This window comes from Schistocerca piceifrons, chromosome 1, assembly GCF_021461385.2.
Source record: "Schistocerca piceifrons isolate TAMUIC-IGC-003096 chromosome 1, iqSchPice1.1, whole genome shotgun sequence".
In the NCBI taxonomy this organism is placed as follows: domain Eukaryota; kingdom Metazoa; phylum Arthropoda; class Insecta; order Orthoptera; family Acrididae; genus Schistocerca; species Schistocerca piceifrons.
This window is the reverse complement of record NC_060138.1, coordinates 1,041,103,520-1,041,123,676: the sequence shown is the minus strand read 5'-3', so window position 1 is coordinate 1,041,123,676 and position 20,157 is coordinate 1,041,103,520. Positions and strand designations below refer to the sequence as shown.

Sequence of the window (20,157 nt, the reverse complement as noted above, 5' to 3'; positions counted from 1 at the left end):
CGTTGCATTAAAAATGAAAGAAAGCGCCAAAGAGAGTGACTGTCAGCACATTCTATTGCCATAGAGATGAACAATAACCAATAATTACCAAGGAACTTATGGGAACATACCTCAGAGTAACATTGATAGCTTCGAAAATAACTCTTACATCTACTTGGATACAATTGGCGGAAAGCTCTCGAGTTTCCAGTTGGGTGGCGGTATTATAAAACTGCGATGTTGCAACGAGTGACATACTCTTTTTCTTCTGACGAAGACACCGAGAAAGTCTACATTCACACATGCTTGGATGTAGTGTCATGTTTCTTTGTTCAAAAGAATACGCCACAACTATAGCATACAGCTACTGAAAGACCAGTAAAGTCCCCAGACTGCAGAGTTTTTATCAAACTTGTATGCTACAAAGTAAAAAAAAAGTCCAAAAAATGTTATCTGAACAGTGATATTATTCTCCAGAACTTCTTATTGTGAGCAGTAAAATTACCAAAAACATTGACTGCTTGCAACGTGTATCCTTGTACGCAAAATAAAAACGTTGGATTCGTTAGTGATAATCTTGAACTAACAGCTAGTAACTTAATAGCACAGAGTCCCAGTGCATTTATAAGTAAACAAACACAGTTTCTCTCTTTTTCTCCTTTTGTTTAATTAAGTGCATGTCGTTACGGCCTACTACAAACTTACTTTCACGATTCACATGTGCTCTGCCTGGGTGCTGTCTTCCGCTGGAACTTAAAAAGCGCGCCGCCGACGGATGTTCTGCAGCTGGTCTAGAGTAGTACTCCAGCTGGCCGCGGCAGGAAGTGGTGGCGCGGTGGTCGCAGAACAGTCGGCGCACGCTCAGAGCTGAGTCAGACACGACGGCGAGCAGTATGGCGACATGTCGCTTCGTGCGTAAACAGTGAGTGTAGGCACTTGTCTCATCGTGGCGGGATAAATATTGTCTGACTGGCTAAAGTGTGCTTCTACACATCGTTCAAGATCGTACAGCTTACAGGACGTCTCATTTAAAGAGCAGAAACAGTGATATTTCTTCGCAGTGAGCATTTGACAGATTATCGCCTTTGCTTGCCGTTTACAGTTATGTGTTAGCTTATCAATGAGAAAGGACAGAGCTTTGTGACTCGTGGAAAAGGCGTGAATATTCTATTGCGACTGAGAGGAGACGAAATGAGCGGGTCTGCAGTGCCCTGGCGTGGAAAATTCCGACTGATACCGTGTTAGCTGAACCGTAGCGAGAAGATTTGGATTATGTGGAGTGTTAAGACCAGCGAGACGAAGAATTCTCAAGGATGAGCCGTGGGTACTACGTACCCTGTGCGCCGTTCCTCTACTTGGTAAGTACGAACTCAAAACACCATCCTTTCTGTATTGCAATAAGAACAAATCATCCAGAAGAAACAGATGGCTTTGCAAGTGAATATGTATTATTTTGGTACTTTACGAAGATAATTGAGCGTATTAAGTGACAAAGAACGAAATAATTGCATATTTTCGCACTGTTGTTGCAGGTTTTTACTTGTACCATTGTTAAGTCAAATGCTAGGTGCACATTGGTTTTTTAATGTTTCTCTTGTGGTATGTTACGTTCCGTGCATTTTCGTGGATTTCTTTGACTGGAGAAGATAAAATTTTGTTTCTATCAAAAGTGTACTCAAACTGTTGGCATTACGCGTTACATCCCACCCGGTTTTAGAGGCGCTGTTTTCAAAAAACTATCTAGATATTATATTATTGACTAATATACTGACTGAAGTGTAGGGACTAGTGTAGCAGGGGATACAACCCGTGTAATATTGTAGAGGAAATGTTTTTCATCAACAAATGCCAGAGGACAGGAGCTATCTTCATGTCGAACAGCTTTTTCTGTTTGAAACTGAGATAAGAATCAGTGGAGGGTTTGCCGATGGGGTGGGAGTATATACAGAAATCGTACGTACACTGTATCGATGCGCAGAAGTTGGCTTTTGTGTGTTTTCTCAGTTTTGTGTCATTTTAATTGTTAACGGGCAGAAGTGCCCTGTTGATTAAGGAGTTCATAATGGGTGCCTTGTTCTCCGTAACAATATCAGCCGGCCAGCAGATGTTTGGTTGGATACCGAAAGTACTAAAGCCATGATATGTGGTGTACAGCCAGCTGAAGATATTGTCTGATGTGTGTAGTGCATGCGTGCGCCGCTATTGAGTTGTTTGTCGCCTGGTGCGAATCGCAGCTGCAAGGCGGTGCGACCTTGCGCAGTCAGCTGTTTGGCGCATCTCCAGGGCACCGCCCGCCACATATGCAAGACCCTTCTCGCTTTCCTTCCTGTCACTTCTTTTCTGCCTGACGTGCTTGTAGCAGTTAAGCGACCTCAAATGGCAGCGAATTATTCCTTGTGAAATGTACAGCACCGCGAGATAAATTGTCACAAGTAAAGAAATATGATTTAACTTGAAACGAAACTTCAGCGAGTAATGATTAATTACCACTTTTATAACCAGTAATCGTGTACAGGCAGTGAAAGAGTCTGTTAATGTACTATCTTACACTGCATAACTGTTATAGTACGTACGAGTTCTTGTATGCCTTCATACATTAAATTTTCTAATCCTTTTTGCGCGATGCATGCACTAGTAGACCAGCATATGAAAGGGCTATAGGCTGCAGCTAGGTTCCTCACAAGATGCCTAGTGCTTTTACCGAGCTGTTTTTCATCAAATAGTACGCATTTTTTATTCAACTTTCTGCAGTCGAAACTTGTTCTCGCTTTTTCTACCTCTGAATTTGTGTGGTATTTCTGTTTCGTGAAAATTATTGCTTCCAGGTGTGATTGCAGGCCCACTGTCAAACGCCACTGCATATTTTGTGAATGCCATTGTTGTACATTTGACTGCTTTTAGAGCTACTTGCCGATGTTACGAGCGTGTAGCAATCTTGTCGAAATGGAAGCAACCATCTGTGGTTTTCTACATTGCAACGTTCAGGCTTATCACACCTACAAAAAATATTTTAACGAGTAAAACGCCCAGTTGTTAAGCATCTACCTTTGGTTTTTTATTTTTACTCATTTAGGACTACTGTGAAACAACCGAACACAAACATATATTCCATATAATCAACCATCGTCAACTGGAGTATAGGACCTTATGTTCAGGATGAAACAAGAAAACAAACTTTCATTTTTTTCATTTATTCCTTTCTAATTTTTTTTTACTGTAGTAAACACGTTCATGCTTTACAATTAGTCATGGTAACATTAAGTTGAATCTTAATAAAAGATAAATAAGTTGTGCATTGCCCACAAACATGCAAGGTATCAAATAAAAACTAATAACAATTAATGACTTAGCATTGCAAAATTCACATAAATGAGACGTGTTCGTTGAAAATATATAGGAAGATTTAGTAGTCCTTCCTTTGGAATTAAATTCGTAGTTCCGAAGCCTGTATTTACTGTGTGTCCATTCAACCATGTGATTTTGCAGATAATGCGCTTGGTAACTATCAGCCGAGGTTACTTTGCAAATAAAACTCCAGGTGTGTAATACTCATTGCGATTTATTATGTATTTCGAAAATCACCTCATTTCGAATGCCATGTTTCCATGGCAAGGTTCTTCCTCGATCGAATTTGGCCGTAAAGGAATTCGCTAACCAGGTTCGTGCGATATGAATCCGTCTTAATGTTACAAGTCACTGACTTCCAGGTTAAATGCGATTTTTGAAGAGAATCTGATCATTTCGTGGTACCGGTACTTGCTAATTCATTTAGTCTAATAAATTCTGTTAGACGTCTGCGTTCTGTAACTGCTGGTATATAACAGTTATTGCCACACCCAGCTGTCAAACTCGCTTTCTCTTATCTTGGAAAGTTCTCTGCTTGATATAAGTTATGAGAAGAGGCACGAAATTGGGATCTGTTGCAGAACCTACGTGGGGAGTGTCTGCCACAACGTAACCGCAAATCATCAGCTTTTTCAGTTCGTGGGTGAATATTGTACATGTTACCTACTTAGAAAACAAAGGAAGACCATTTATAACTCCGCCTGATCGTGGCTTGAACTCTTATTAAATGCAATACTAATTCCCGTAACTCGACGCTTATTGTTTGTTTATCGCGAGGGCAGGTTCTCCTTAACGAATTTTCGAAAATAGTTTCGCTCTGGTGTTGCAAGAGTTCATTCTACGTTAGTCGGAGCCTTCAGTATTCCTCTGTGCCACAAAATTATTTCCACGCATTAAAGTAATTAAAAACTGCACTAGACGCTCGGCAACTGTCTTAGCGCCGCAAGTTTACTTCATTAAGGACTGATGTGTGTGTGTGTCGATAGGTGCAGTCATAACGCCTCCCAGTAACCGACCTTCTGCAGTGTGTGTTTTGCTGCTGAAGTTGCTATCATTCCTGCCACTTTACATGTCAGCAGTTTGCCCACCTTCTTGTTGCGTTCATTCTCCTGACGAAACTGTCGACTTCCTGTTGTTAAAAAAAGACATTACTCTCCTCTAATTTTTCCCTACGCTTTTTCATTCCCCAAGATTATTTAATGACAAATAATAGCTTGAATATTGGTTAATCTGTCATGATGTGACTAAGCTGCAGGATGCAGCTGGACCATAAATTGTTTTGAGTCGCGACATAATTTACTGGTGGACTTACAGCTTCCCGCCATTGTTTCGGACAGTAAACCGCGAGATACACAGTACTTAGCCACTGATAAGTCCTCTGGCTTCCAGTCGAGTATCAGTGTTGCAGTACCGCTAACTTTCGATGAGTATCACACCCATTATTTTGTGGTTAACTTTTCGTCAGCAGTTTTTCTGCAAGTCCTGGTCCAAGATTTCGGTTTTATTTTTGGTTGTGAAAATTTAAACGAAATAGATGCAACAAATTATCCTGATCGGTGAGAAATCTTTGTCCCAGTTTTAAATAACTGTGGGATTTTTACAGTTTCTATTGTTTTCACTCAACTATTCGATCAAATTAGATGTATGTGCAGTTGAATGCTTTGTGACGCTAGTAAATTCCAGGCTACATATCCCAAGTAACATCTCTTAACATGTGGAAGCATGGGCATATCCGGAGGGGGTAACTACACCTACCCGCCTTTTTAAAATAAAATATAAAGAAAAATAGCCTCACAGACCGAACTTTCTCTCCCTGCCAAGCCACACAGACAGGCGTATCGGTTCAGCATCAGCCTGAAGAAAAGTGTAGTATGTAAATAATACTAATAGCTAGTGCACCCAGAGTCATTCACCACGAAACTAATGAGTAGCACCCCTTCCACCCCAATTCAGATATTGGGACTGCTCTTGTGAGTTTAAGATTTTCTCAGTAATTGTTGTTTTTTTGTCTAATTCTGTTGGCTTTCATTTATATGAGCATATACGACGATTTTAGACAGTAACGTTTATACTTTGCACTTTCTTTACGGCCGAGTACTGGTGCATTTTTAAATAATAATGAAACGTGGTGCTGCAGAAAAGTGTTGAAGATTAGACGTGTTGATTGGATAACTAATGAGAATGTACTAAATCTGAGAAAATGTTACGGCACAACTTGGTTAAAAGATGAGATCGGTTGATAGGACACGAGGAAGGAATCGTCAGTTTGGTAAATGAGGAAAGTAATGGTGGTGATGAGGTGGAGGGGTCATTAAAGTCGCAGAGGGATTACAGTAAGCAGGTTCAAGTGGATATACTCTGTATCAATTAATGCAGAGTGAAGAGATCTGCATACGATGGACTAACGTGAAAAGCTGCATCGAACCAATCTTCGGACGGAATACCTCAACAACGATAACACACTTATTCCACGTTAGCATCACCGTACATTTCAACTGCACTACTGTTTGTAAAATCGTACGTGCCCTGTTCGGAAATAAACTGTGGATTACTTTTTCGAAGCAAGTAAGGCTGCTGAATGCATGAAACTTAACGAGCAAGCTACCAGCAACGGAAAACGAACATGAGTCACTAAAGATGGGTGAAATACAGGGTGATCTTTACATGGTTACGAAAATTTATTTCTAAGGAACTATGGTAGATACAACATAGGTAGATTATTTTGTGCCCTGTCTGTTGCTCGTAGAACATCTAGTTTCTACGTCATATGCACTTTATCTCCATATCTTTGGCGTCAACGCCTCTGCATTATCTCGTATTCGTACCATAATAGTTTGTACATCAGCAGCTGGTGAACGGAACACTTTATCCTTAACGTAATCCCATAAAAAATGCTTGAAGGGTTATGCCCGGCGAGCGTGGTAGTAATGTTATTGACTTAAGAGTTAAGCTACAGTTTGCAACAGACCACATAGGTATGTTTCGCATAGTTCCTTAGAAAAAATATTTGTGATCAGGGCAAGACTTTATGCTCACCCTGTATTTCTTTGGGCGTTGAAACCAGCATTTCTTAAAGGTCAGTTACTGCATACGTGAATACTGGATTTCAGCCGGTGTCGGAGAAGCTGTAAAATGAACTACGACATAGTCTGTTCAAGACAATGATTTCATTTGACAGCGAGATTATTTTGAAGCGATCAGCTACTTTGTTAGAGAATAAATAAGTAGTTTTTCCTAGTTTCGAAGGTAATTGCTTTGTTTGCTTGTAGGACACTCAGTAGATACAATGCCTGATCGTCCTTCTATGTAAATGCGACAACTGGAAAAGATCTAGCTGATCTAATTGTAAATATGGCGTACTTTGTGCAGTGCTATGTTGTCGGCTGTGCCTAGAAAAATGCGTCCGTTGTCTAAGCTGAAACAAAACAAGCCTGTTCGCTTGAGTAGGTTGGCCGCCCTTCCTCGCGCTGCCAGCTAAGCGTAGCCGCTTTTCTCCGACACTTTTCCTGTGTTCCGAAACTGCCGTTGGTAATGAGCTTCGCGGTTTCCCAGTGAAACTGCAGGGCGCTCTCGGATGCGACATCTGGCTTGGCGAGCTACGGTACTTGGCGCATTGTGTATTGTCACGTGCCGTATATATAATAAAACCAGCTTTTTTTTTTTTCAAAAATTATATATCTCTATTTTTCCTCCTTAGTTGCATATTCTTACTACAGTATGACTAATTTCGATCAAGCTCGATTATCCTCAAATCTAAAAACTAAGTAAAACTGAAAGTTTACTTTGTTCTTAGACCTGAAGATGACCGAGTGTGATTGAAATAGTCATAGCGTAAAAAAAGATGGGAAAAATCACAGCTGAATTCTACCACGGTGAATATGTCGGCTCTAGTGACAATTTAGTTTTTTATGTATGTTACAATTTACGTATGTATACGAAACACGGAAGTGACTAGCTTGGACATAATTTGTGAATCTCCTGCGTAATCTCGTACTGCTTTAAGCATGTTTAGGAACAAATTGGGGGAAAAGGGGAGGGGGGCGAGGGGAGAGAGTAGCGTGTACCATTCACACCAAATTTTGTTACAGACACAATGTGTCAGAGAACAATTTTCCTTTTAGTTCTTCTTTCATTTTCAGAAAGAAATTGTAGCTGCAGTGGTTCGTGTCAGCCGAGTGTGGTAGCATTTAGCACTGCCAACACTGTGTGTGCCACTTTTGTTTCACGTCACACGACTTGTCTTAGTTGTAAAGAAGGGGTAATTTAATGGGTAATTACACAGCTGGCGTAGTTTGGTCACAAATGAGGACGTCCATAGATAACGTCAGTAGGTATTTCCGGACTATTTTAGGTGCTATAAGATGCTAGGAAGTTTTTCTGACTGCACGATTAACTTGACACACTAGACATTCGCAGGAAAGAGGATAGAAAATAGTTTTAGAAAAATACAGGTTAGTTCGATACTCCGCGGAGGTCATAGACAGCGAGTACTTCGCTTAGACTGCTATGTTTTAGTGGAGAAAACTGACTGCGACCTTGTTGAAGAGTCCACCCCACCGTGCGCCCGACATGATTCAGCGGGGCTACGGTAAACTGTATAGCCGGACGCCGGTTGAACCTCACACTCCCGGAACAGTACGTCTAGATATTGTTGTGCAAGCGAAGGGTATTTAGATCAGCAAGAATGACTGCCAGTTGGCTTACATCGTATTTCCGCTTCTTGGTACCCATACTATCGGAATTTTAACAGTAAACCGCCCCACGACAGTGCCCAACGCTTCTGTTACAGTGTCTGGCACTGCGATGGGATGATCAACACCGTGACCTTCTCGCGCCTACAAAACGAACACGTCACGCTGCGCGTTGTTACCTTGTGTGTAACTCCTCCTAGCGTCATGTGGCAAGTATCTCAGTTTGTCAGACGATACTCAAGAAACTGTTGAAAGAGGGTAGCCTGCTGTTCGTGATTGAATTGCCTTGCAATTCTTACAGTGAATCTCTGGGTGTCATCTCTTTCCTACAGTTTGTTAAATGTAGTCATATTGTAAACCGCTCCAGACGCACACTGCTAGATATTTAACGATTGCGACTCTCCATGGATTTATCGTCTGTCGAAATTTAAGGGCTCTTCGTGATCATTTACGCAAAGTAGCGCGATACTGCCAATCACTGCATCATGCACGCCTTCTTGCTTTTCGCTACATGTTTCTGGCGTTGCGAATTCCCTGTGCGTTCGCAGATCGTGGTCTAGTGGTTAGCGTTGCTGCCTCTGGATCACTTCGTCTCGGGTTCGAGTCCCGGCCGTGTTGGGGACTTTCTCTGCACGGGGGCTGGGTGCCTGTGTTGTCCTCGTGATCTCATCATCGTCATTCGTGCTGTAGCTAGATTGGACTGTGTACAAAACTGGACTGTGTACAAAACTGGACTGTGTACAAAACTGGTCTGTGTACAAAACTGGTCTGTGTACAAAACTGGTCTGTGTACAAAACTGGTCTGTGTGAACACTGGGACTTTGTACGGGCACTGATGATCGCCCCACAAACCAACCATCATCGTAATTCTCTGCGTACAAACAGCTTCATGTTCCAGGTCATATATACACATTCCTGTATTTTTACCATAGTCCCATCTGGCAAGAAGAAACTTTTGATGTATTAAACACCTTGTCTGACGAAATTTCACAAAAGGTCTTGAAAGATTTCTTACAGGAAAATGACCAATAGTAGAACACACAGACGTAGCTAGGTCGCACCGGTCCGTTGAGGAGGAAAGTGCGACGATTATCATGAACCTGACAACAGCCCTTAATTTAGTACTAGTATAGAATTAGATTTAAGGTGGGAAGCATATTTCATTTGGAAGTTATCTTTTAAGAAGACTGCAGTGAGAGACAAAGTCTTGTGGGCCAGCCCAGTGTCTGGGGCACGCCCACTGAGATTAGCTGGGTGGGCATCGGCCGATAAATTGTGCTAGGCTTGTATATCCACTGGCACAACCTGTAACGCTGTAGGCAGGAGATGTAATTCTTAGCAATTAACCAAATTATAAATTATTATTTTTACTTGTTTCATGATTTCTGTTGGAAGTGTAATATCGCTGCAGTTGTCATGTATACTAATAGGACCCACAAATTAGCATCGGAAGTGGGTTTATTGTAGATTTGATCAAGTAAAGAAATCTTTTAAAAAAGGTATTGCATGAAGTATTTCACCAGGAGCAGCAAGTGAAAGCAATTTGATGACAAACGTGATGTATAAGAGATCACTAAGAAAGGAGGAAAGGGTAGAGAAATTAAAAGAAACATGAGACAGAAGAGCCATTTATGAAGATATTAATATGTTAAAGTTCTTATGACTTTAAGAGTACTTTTGAGTAATGAGGACCTGTCGTTTCCTTTGTATTTATTTCATTTTCCGTACTCTTGTTCCAAGAGCCGGCAGTCTCCAATCGTGCAGAGAGAGACAAAAAAAATAAAAATAAAATAAAATTCAAAGCATGCTGATTAGTTAAACATTGATCTCACCTTCACTACGTATTAGATAAATTATTCTCTTTCATTTAACTATTATGTTCTTATTTCTCACGGGGTATTCCCTTTTGAAATTGTGTCTCAACTTATCATTTTTCAGTTGAGAGTTAAGGTGCCTTGCAGTTCAGTATGGGATGTTGGCGACGTTAAGTTATGCTCCAGTTGTATAGCGCAACTTAACCAAGTGTCCGTTTGGACACAGACTTTTTCGTATTCTTTAAACGGAACAACGAGTGGTTGATGTGCACAAACGGCTTATTGTTGCTTTGTAACGTACTCTGTGTTGGAATGGATATACCAACGATTTTAAATCTAATACTTGACATTATACTGAACAAAAATTGCATATTTCAGTGAGCTCATGTTGGAACGGTTCCTGTTACTAATGCACTTCTTTATGCAGCTTGATTACAGTTATAAACTAAAGACTCCTTACAGCTGCACTTTTTTTCCATATCCTCCGATATTATTCTTACGTTAGCAAACACGTTCCTAATATCTTGTTATTTGCCGTTACTATCTTACTGCACGTGACAGATGTGCTGGTATGCAGAAGCTCTTATCATTTCCTGTTCTGCTCGAAATACATACTCTTATCCCAACTCACCCAATCCCCCGATACCTGTTATCCGATCAGGAAAAGCAGTCACGCGTCACTGCCAGAGAGACCTTCTGTGCATTTTTTGTCGAGCCCAGCCTTGATCGTTCAGTACGATAGTCTCCACTCACATACTGATACCAGTGATCGGGAACAATGTGATTTGATGGGACTAAAAAATAATACACAAGCCATCACGATATTGAACAGTGTAAAAGGAAAAGTAGCCTTCAGTAAAAAGTAATCAGGTTTTATTCAACGTTAATCGCTTACTCGACAATTAAATCTTTGTAGACAATAATGCTAATCCGTAGCAAACATGCAATGAGGGAGTGTGTCACGATTACTTTGGCAACACATTTCTGGTTAATGGCAGTGTTTGAAACACTAGACTCTTGTTAAGTAGCGTTCAGGTTCAAACGCCGTCTGCCATCCTAAACTAGATGTTTTTGTTTTCTAATACCACGTGATGCAAACGCTAGTGTAATTCATTTCGATGAGGCCACGCCCATTGGCCGTATTCTCCTACAGTACTAAGTCGATTCTCTCTCTCACATGCAGAGTAATAACAAAGTCTGAAAAGCTTGTAAGGCTGTTTAAGAGGAGGTGGTGCTGAGAAATAACTGTTAAGAAGAAATTTCGATATGTTGGACTGTTTCTGGGTTAATAAGCGTTGAAGTTAGCCAGTCATGCCGTTAAGCCGCAAATTCATGTGACCCACCAGAGATGGGATAGCCGAACGCGTTCTGCTTTTGGTTTCCTAAAAGCAAACAAGAGAGCGATGCAAAAATTGGACACGGGCTATAGTAAGGACATAACCCGAGCGAAAGGCTGAGCAGTCTCGTGCGCTATCATTTACACTATGAGATCAACTGACATTAATTGTATCTGCTGACCGCGTGAATTTGCGCGCGAAGCGATCTGATTGGCTAAATTCAGTGCTAATTAATATGGAAACAACGCAACATACCGAATTTTTTTCTTATCACTTATTTCTCAGCACAACCTACCCTGCTGTACCCTTACAAGCTTTTCGGGGTGTTTCCTACCACTCTCTATACTAACGAGTATACTGTTTCAGACTGAAATCAGTGGTGGCTCTTAACCACACATTTGCAAGCGGCTAGAACGGTGTGAATTTCCTAGAGATTTAGCACGTTGACTTCAGCAATCAACAACTCACTCGCAGAGATGTAATAGATGAAATCCGCAACAGTGGCTTACTGAAGAATACAAGTTCTCTAACCGTGAGGTGTCACTAAGTTTAGGAACTGTCAGTAAATCATTTGCCATGACCAGGATGAATTTTCACTCTGCAATGGAGTGTGCGCTGGTTTGAAACTTACGTCCTGCGAGGTTAAAACTGTGTCCCGGACCGCGGGACTCGAACCTGGGGCGTTTAGTAGGTAAATTAGGTAGGTAGACTAGAGTTTATATTTAATTTCACTGATTACAGTAAATGTTTATGCACTCACAAAACCAGTGCTGGACGGTGATAGCTGTGTGAATAGTGACCCGTCGTCTGGGAACACCGCAACACTATTGGGGAACAAAAAATCGTACGATGGGATGGATCTGATCAGCCAAAATGGCCACACAATCCTTCACAGCAATGTGACGTGGCAGAGTAGCCGTGGGGCGCTTGGGGTACCAAGCTATGGCTGCCCAAATCATCACTGAACCTCCGCCACGTTACACTCTTGGGACGTGAACTCGGCTAGAAGTTGCAGACTTTGTGAAACAAGACTCATCCGACCAAATGACTTTCTTCCATGTCTCCGAGCTTTGTGGCTTCGGCACCACGATTTCCTGTTAAGGGCATGTGAATCACTGATAGTGGTTTTGGAATTGTGGCTCACCTTGCAGTTTGTGGAGCTTCCTTCTCGTTGTTTTGACGCGGACAGGGTACAAGTTTCGGAATTCAGTACTGCAATGATTTTTGCAGCTGTGATCCCCTTATTTTTCCCCACTATCCTCTTCAATGGCCGCCTGTCACGATCACACTTTCGCCCGCATTGTGACGTAGCCTATTTTTTTCGCTTCCCCTGTATGCGGTATAAACCTTGCATACCGTGACCTCTTGAAACACCAAACACTTCGGGTACTTTGGTTATGGAAGCACCCACCAAACGAACTACAACAATTTTGCCCCGTGCGTATTCAGGTATCTTCGACATAAGGCGCTCGCAATTACACAGAACACTGTTCTGACTACGACGGACATTTTGCAGCTCGTCTGTTGGCTGACTAGGGAATGATGGAATAAGCGGCTTCGGGTGGTTTACTGACTAGGGTTGTTCCCTAACAGATCACTCACCTGCTCATCTTCTGTCACAGCCGTCGGACTTTGTCTCCTATTACAAGTGTTTCATCGCCTAGTAATGAATTAAACAAGAAGGGACGGTAGGGAAGCTAAAAACCAATGAAAGTTAGTAGATTCTGGTAATGAAATAAACACAGAAATGCGGGGTAACTCTGTCACAAGTCCCCTAAAGGTATCTCATACATGTAAGAGCGATTTGGCGAGCATTTGACTTCCTGTAGGCCAAGTTAGAAGTCACAAATGGTTCCATAACTAGTTACACGTACAGAGAGAATGTGGAAAGTATACCAGATTTAAACACAATAAAAAAATTAGCCAGCCGTGGGTAATGAATGCTATGACAGAAAACAGGTGTCTGGCAGTAAAGCTTAACTCGCTACGACATTTGCTGATACCTCATGGTGCAGATCTCACGATAGCACAGTCACACCACAGAAGTTGCGCCGCTCTCCGTGACATAAACCATGACGAACATATCGCGGATGGCTAGACGCATGGTTATCCGCAGAGTATTGGAAGGCAAAACCTGAACCAAAATGGCGTAACTTCCGCACAATAACTCTCACGTAGTAGTTTTATTCAGAAACTGCAAACGAATGGTGCCGGGGGGGGGGGGGGGGGCGCTGTGTGCTTTTGGTAACCGCGGGTGGCGCACAGTTATGTGCGTCCGCGAGTAACAAATAGTTTCCCGCAGCCAACATAACAGGAATTGGAGTCGTAGTTCACGTAGCCTCGACCGGACGGGGCAGCACCGTCCTATGATGCCCAGGTTAGGACACCTGTTTGGGCACTAATTGTCAGAACGAGGGACGGAACTGTTATCCTCCGCCACCGCACGGCATTAGCTTAAATTTTAACCAACAGCTGGCCCTCCATATAGACGAGATATCGGTGGTCTGCTCGCGTAGGGATGTTAATATGAGTTGCATAAAAAGCGGAATTAAGTGTGGAAAATTATTAATTAATGAACTGACTGGTCTAAGCTGACTGTCCAATTCCTCGGAATTTTATCAGGAGTCCGATTCTGTGAACGAAATTAAACAATTAATTTCATTTCGCTCTCTTCTTTGTGGTAGGGACTGGTTTGGTCAGTAGCTGTGGCCTCACCATGTGCGATATCCATTCTTATATAAATCACTGCGTTACAACTTGCAAGGTAGTGAGGGCATTTCACAGGTGCCGATCGCAGTCAGATATGCCAGCATCACCTGCAGGCTTTGCTGGAATCTGTATTTACGGTCAAGCATGCACTTCTCTTGTGGTGTTTCCATGTTTATGTCCAAACCACCTCAATCTTGCATGTGCATGTGGGACTAGCAGGGAGTAACAAACGTTGTTATGTAGTACCCACTGCCACGCACTGTAGAGTACGGGATCGACGAGAGCCTCCAGCCTACATTGACACAGGCGCCCAGTGGGCCAGAATCCTGAAAAGGTGGCCACAAATAATGGAAAAAAAGTTCGGAGTTCAGAAGTATCGTTTTATCGGTCGGTTCTCTTAGGTTGTTCGCAGATGATGCTGTAATTTACCGTCTAGTTAGATCATCCGAAGACCAGTATCAGTTGCAAAGCGATTTAGAAAAGATTGCTGTATGGTGTGGCAGGTGGCAGTTGACGCTAAATAACGAAAAGTGTGAGGTGATCCACATGAGTTCCAAAAGAAATCCGTTGGAATTCGATTACTCGATAAATAGTACAATTCTTAAGGCTGTCAATTCAACTAAGTACCTGGGTGTTAAAATTACGAACAACTTCAGTTGGAAAGACCACATAGATAATATTGTGGGGAAGGCGAGCCAAAGGTTGCGTTTTATTGGCAGGACACACAGAAGATGAAACAAGTCCGGTAAAGAGACAGCTTACACTACACTCGTTCGTCCTCTGTTAGAATATTGCTGCGCGGTGTGGGATCCTTACCAGGTGGGATTGACGGAGGACATCGAAAGAGTGCAAAAAAGGGCAGCTCGTTTTGTATTATCACGTAATAGGGGAGAGAGCGTGGCAGATATGATACGCGAGTTGGGATGGAAGTCATTAAAGCAAAGACGTTTTTCGTCGCGGCGAGATCTATTTACGAAATTTCAGTCACCAACTTTCTCTTCCGAATGCGAAAATATTTTGTTGAGCCCAACCTACATAGGTAGGAATGATCATCAAAATAAAATAAGAGAAATCAGAGCTCGAACAGAAAGGTTTAAGTGTTCGTTTTTCCCGCGCGCTGTTCGGGATTGTAATGGTAGAGAGATAGTATGATTTTAGTTCGATGAACGCTCTGTTAAGCACTTAAATGTGAATTGCAGAGTAATGATGTAGATGTGGAGTGATGCTGGTACTAATGAATCCTGATCTTAGAATCGGCCAGCTGTTTCTTACAAAGGAAGTTGGAAAATACCGTTATTTACACTAAGAAAATAGAATTGAAGATTTTAGTAAAATGCGAATAAAGAACATATGTAGACATAATCATACAATCTCTATTTCTATTGACTGCTAATAAACTGTTACAAAATAAAAATATAACTACTACAGTTTTACCAATCAGTCGACTGTCGGAAGGTGCACAGGAATCAAAAAACAAGTTAGTAGGCAATTTAGCCTAAGAATAGTCCATAAGTCTTCTCGCGTGAAAAATATGGAGGACGTGTTCCGGAATCTTCGTTGAAACAACCGATCTTAATATTTCTTCTTTGCGGAAACAATCTCCGAGAAGAGTGGAAACTTTGTTTCGGAATCTGTTGCCCTCTTGGTATCTTCTGCAGAGCATCACGGGGAATCAGATGCTAAGGATGATGAAGAGGATACAGGTGTCGGTCAGGAAGAAGGTGGCGGAGGAAATGAAGAACAAGACTCACAAGAAGATTTTTGAGTCATTTGTCTTCTGGCTGGTTTGATGCGGCCCGCCACGAATTCTTCTCCTGTGCCAAACATTTATTTGTTGGGTGTATTCCAATCCCTGTCCTCCTTTATAGTTTTTACCTTCTACACTCCCTCGAGCTCTATGCAAGTTATTCCCTGATTTCTTAACATGTTTTATCATCCTGTCCCTTCTTTTTGGCAGTGTTTCCCATATATTTCTTTCCGGTTCTGCGGAGAACCACCTCATTCTTTACCTTATCACTCCGCACAATTTTCAACATTCTTTGTAGCACGACACTTGAAATGATTCGATTTTCTTCTCTTCCGGTTTTCCCACAGCTCATATTTCACTACCAAACAATACTGTGGTCCAAACGTACATTTTCAGAAATTTCTTCTTCAAATCAAGGCCAAATCGTACTAGTAGACTTCTCTCGGCCAGGAAAGCTCTTTTTGCCAGTGCTACGTCGCCTTTTATGGCCTGCTTGCTCCATCCGTCATGGATTGTTTTGCTGCCTATAAAGCAGAATTCCAACTTCGTCATCCCCAATTGTGAGGTTAAGTTTGTCGATGTTCTCATTTCTGCTACTTCTCATTACTTTTTTCCTCGGTTTTCTCTCAATCCATATTCTGTACCCATTATTATAATGTTCATTCCATTCAACAGATCCTGTAATTCTTAATTTCCCCTCAGCAAAAATATTAATACGACTTATAAGACGTTCAGTTTTTGGAACTAATATATATGTTTTCTGTAATGTAAACAGTAGTAGAGGCAGTTTTGTAATAAAGTTCAGAATTAAAATTATAAATGTTATTGAAAACGTTTTTTGTGCACCTGTTTTTTTTCAGGTTCTTTTCGCCATATTGGATCCCTTATTTCGAATTTGGAAATTTTGATATAAAAATTATCAGAAGAATCAGAAAGCCTATTGTACCCCTTTTTGGCCATATTCGAGCATATTTTGAACTTTTGACAAGGTTTTCAAGATTCTGACACTCTTGGCAGCGCTCTATTAAGACAGCACCTGCACCAGCGAATGCAGATGTGATTCGCCGGCATTGACAGCCATCAGACCCCCCGTTTTGGCCGTCTGGCGCGCGCCGTTGGCCCCTGACCGCAGCCGCCGGCTTAACCAGCTCAAGTGGGTCCTGGCGGACACCATTGTGTGTCGCTGCGGGCGCATTCATCCGATCCCAGCCTCGCCTCGACCCCTATTTCTCTCGGAATTGTCTGCGGATCTCGCGCGCCGGCTGCCTTCACACGGCTCTGCAGCTGGGAGCGCGGCCAGGACTTGGCTTCTCAACTGCAGCCTGCCTTGGCAGTGCCTTTTGTTTCTCGTGGCCCACTTTTGAATGCGGCGGTGTTTGGGTGCGTTGCCAAGCCCACCAGGAGGAGATGAGAGTCACTCGAGCGGTATCTGCGTGCGCCTTTCTATTCGGTCAAAAGTCAAATTAAAACACCAATCTGCGCTAGTCACGCGTACTTTCTTCTAGGACGCGTTTTCAGGGCGTAGATCCTCATCTCGTCGTGGGTCAGTGGATTAAATGACTTTTTTTTCTGGGTATGGAAAGGTGTCTGCTTACACTTCCTTTCGAAGAAGTTCCAGCTAAAAGAACACTGAGGTCCGTTATATACAGTACTGGGCAAAAGTACCCCGACACCGGTATGTAATGCGGAACTGACCGGTAGACGTCACGAGACGAGGATCCGCCAGTATAAAACGAAACAGGGAGTACTGTGTTGTGAGAGAGAACCAGCAACAATGAGACGGTCAAAACAGATCAGCGCCTTGGAACGTGGAGTAGTCATTTTATGTCACCTCAGTAACAAATCAGTTCGGGACATTTCATTCCTTATTAAGCTGGCCTGCTGCTATGGTCGAGCGGTTCTAGGAGCTTCAGTCCGGAACCACACGGCTGCTACGGTTGCAGGTTCGAATCCTGCCTCGGGCATGGATGTGTATGTCCTTAGGTTAGTTAGATTTAAGTAGTTGTAAGTCTAGGGGACTGATGACCTCAGATGTTAAGTCGCATAGTGCTTAGAGCCATTTGAACCATTTTGAACCTTATAAAGCTGCCCAAGTTGACAGTTGGCGATGCGATTGTGGAGACGCGAAAGAACAACCACAGCTAGTAGTCCAAGACCAGGAACACCTCATGTACTGACTGATAGGGACCGTCGATCGTTGCGAAGGACGGCTGTAAAAAGTCGCATGAAGTCAGCGGAAGGAACCATTCGTGAGTTCCAGAGGGTTTTCAACAACCCAGCTAGCACAATCGCTGTGCGGAGGGAGTTGAAAGGAATAGGTTGCAATGGTCGAGTGGCGCCTCATTATCTACGAATGTCTGTAGTCACTGATACGGTACCCTTGACGTGGTGTAAAGAGCGACGCCAGTGGACAGTGGATGATTGGAAACGGATGATTTGGAGTGATTAATCACGCTATACACTGTGGCAATCTGTCGAGGGATTTGTGTGTGGCGAATACCAGGAGAACGTCACCTTGCCACCATATGTAGTGCCAACATTGAAGTACGGAGGACGTGGTGTTACAGCAAGAGATTTTTGTCGTGTAAGATTATGATCCCCTTATTGCCCTTAAGAAAACTGTAAATGCGGAAGGATATGAACACATTTACTTGCGTTGTGTAATGTGTACAGAACAAAAACTGTTCAGAGACGATAACTGATTGTATCAGCGTGACATTGCACCATGTCATAAAACAGCATCTGTAAAGCAATAGTTTGTAGGTGATAACATTCCTGAAATAGACGGGCCTGCACGGAGTCCCGACCTGAATCGAATGGGACTCCTTTGGAATGAGTTCCAATGTCGAATTCGCTCCAGACCCTAGCACCCAATATCTAGTTTCGGACCTTGGGGAACAATAGGCTGTCATTCCTCCACAGACCTTGAGACACGTCATTGACACTGTCACCAAGGGGTTCAAGCAGTTATAAACGCAGAGTGTGAGCACACGCCATATTGATGTCGGATAATATGTGTTAGGACACTTGTGATCAGATAGTGTACATACATTTGTGTTACCGAATAGCGTGTTTGTATTAATACAAAAGTGACTATGCAATGATCCTCAGCTTTAGTTTTGGTCGAAATGAATTGTAAGCTAGAAATCTTTGAATATCCGCGATAAAATTTTTCATGCCATTGATAAACAGTAAGTCTCGAAACGCATCGTGGGATAGAATGAGAGTGAATGAAGCAGATATTGGTTTAATTTGTCTTTTGTGTCACAAACAGTCCCAGTTCCCAAATTACATTCCAACATGGACACTATACATGGTCTGTTCAAAAAATTCCGGAACTTTGTCCACAGAATTATTCTACGCTTGCTTTTTACTTATTGTGCATGGTCTCCTTTGCAATACTGTATTCCACGATTGCTCCCAAAGCCCTTTTCACTTCCGGAAAAAATCTTGGTACGCCTGTTGCTGGACCACGCGAAGCGCCGTCTGCGAATTCTCTTTTATCTGATCTATCGCAGCAAATCTTCGTCCTTTCAACGGGGTTTTCAACTTTGGAAATAAAGTCTACAATGGCCAGGTACGGAGGATAAGGAAGCACAGTGATTTCGTTTTTTGCCCAATAGTCACCTCAACAGGGATGAATGTGCTGGTGTATTTTCGTGATGCAAGAGACATGATTTTACTCGCCAAATTTCAGGCCATTTCCTTCTCACATTTTTTCGCAGGCGTCGCAAGATATCTCGACAGTATCATCGAGTAACAGCTTGTCCCTGCGGCACGAATTCGTGATAAACAACTCATTCACCATGTCAAAGAAAACTACCAGCATAGCTCAGACGTTTGACTTGACGATCTTTTTTTTTTTTTCTTGGAGAACCTTTCCGGGCCATTGTGAAGACTGAACGTTGGCCTCACCGTCATAACAGTTGGCTCACGTCTCATGACTAGTTATGATTTATCTTAAGAACCATCTGGTCCTCATTTGCGCGATCCGAAAGCTCTGCACAGATCGTGAGGCAAAGTTTTTTTTTTTTACCCGCTATGGGACTTAACATCTGAGGTCATCAGTCCGCTAGACTTAGAACTACTGAAACCTAACTAACCTAAGGATGTCACACACATCCATGCCCGAGGCAGGATTCGAACCTGCGACCACAGCAGCAGCGCGTTTCCGGACTGAAGCGCCTAGAACCGCTCGGCCACAGCGGCTGGCAGTTCTTTCTGGTCTTGACTCATTATCCCTGGGACGGCGTTTCCGGCAACACGATGCATTCCAAGATGCTGTGTCAGGATTTCATGTCGTGATCCAACTGAAATGTTAACATTCTTCTGCACTCTCTCTGACAGTCAGTCTACGATTGGCAGGCACAACTTCGTTGACGTTCCTGATATGAGCGTTGTCGGTAGACGTCGAAAGGCGTCCTGAATGAGTGCCAACTTCCGTCCGGCCATTTTTAAACTGTGTGAACTTTCGTTACACTTATTTGCAAAGGTTTGTAAGTAGGCTTTAGCCGAATAATTGGCGTATATCTGCA

At 42.6% G+C, this 20,157-nt stretch overlaps 1 protein-coding gene across 1 annotated transcript in view; it reads left to right on the top strand.

Moving 5' to 3' along the window:
- The first annotated feature begins 860 nt into the window (after window positions 1-860).
- LOC124777433 overlaps window positions 861-20,157 on the top strand; it is a 553,086-nt gene continuing 533,789 nt past the window's right edge. The window contains exon 1 of the mRNA XM_047252838.1: window positions 861-1,337. Within this exon, the coding sequence (XP_047108794.1) occupies window positions 1,293-1,337 (45 nt within the window). The 5' untranslated portion in view covers window positions 861-1,292. The remainder of the gene's footprint in view (window positions 1,338-20,157) is intronic.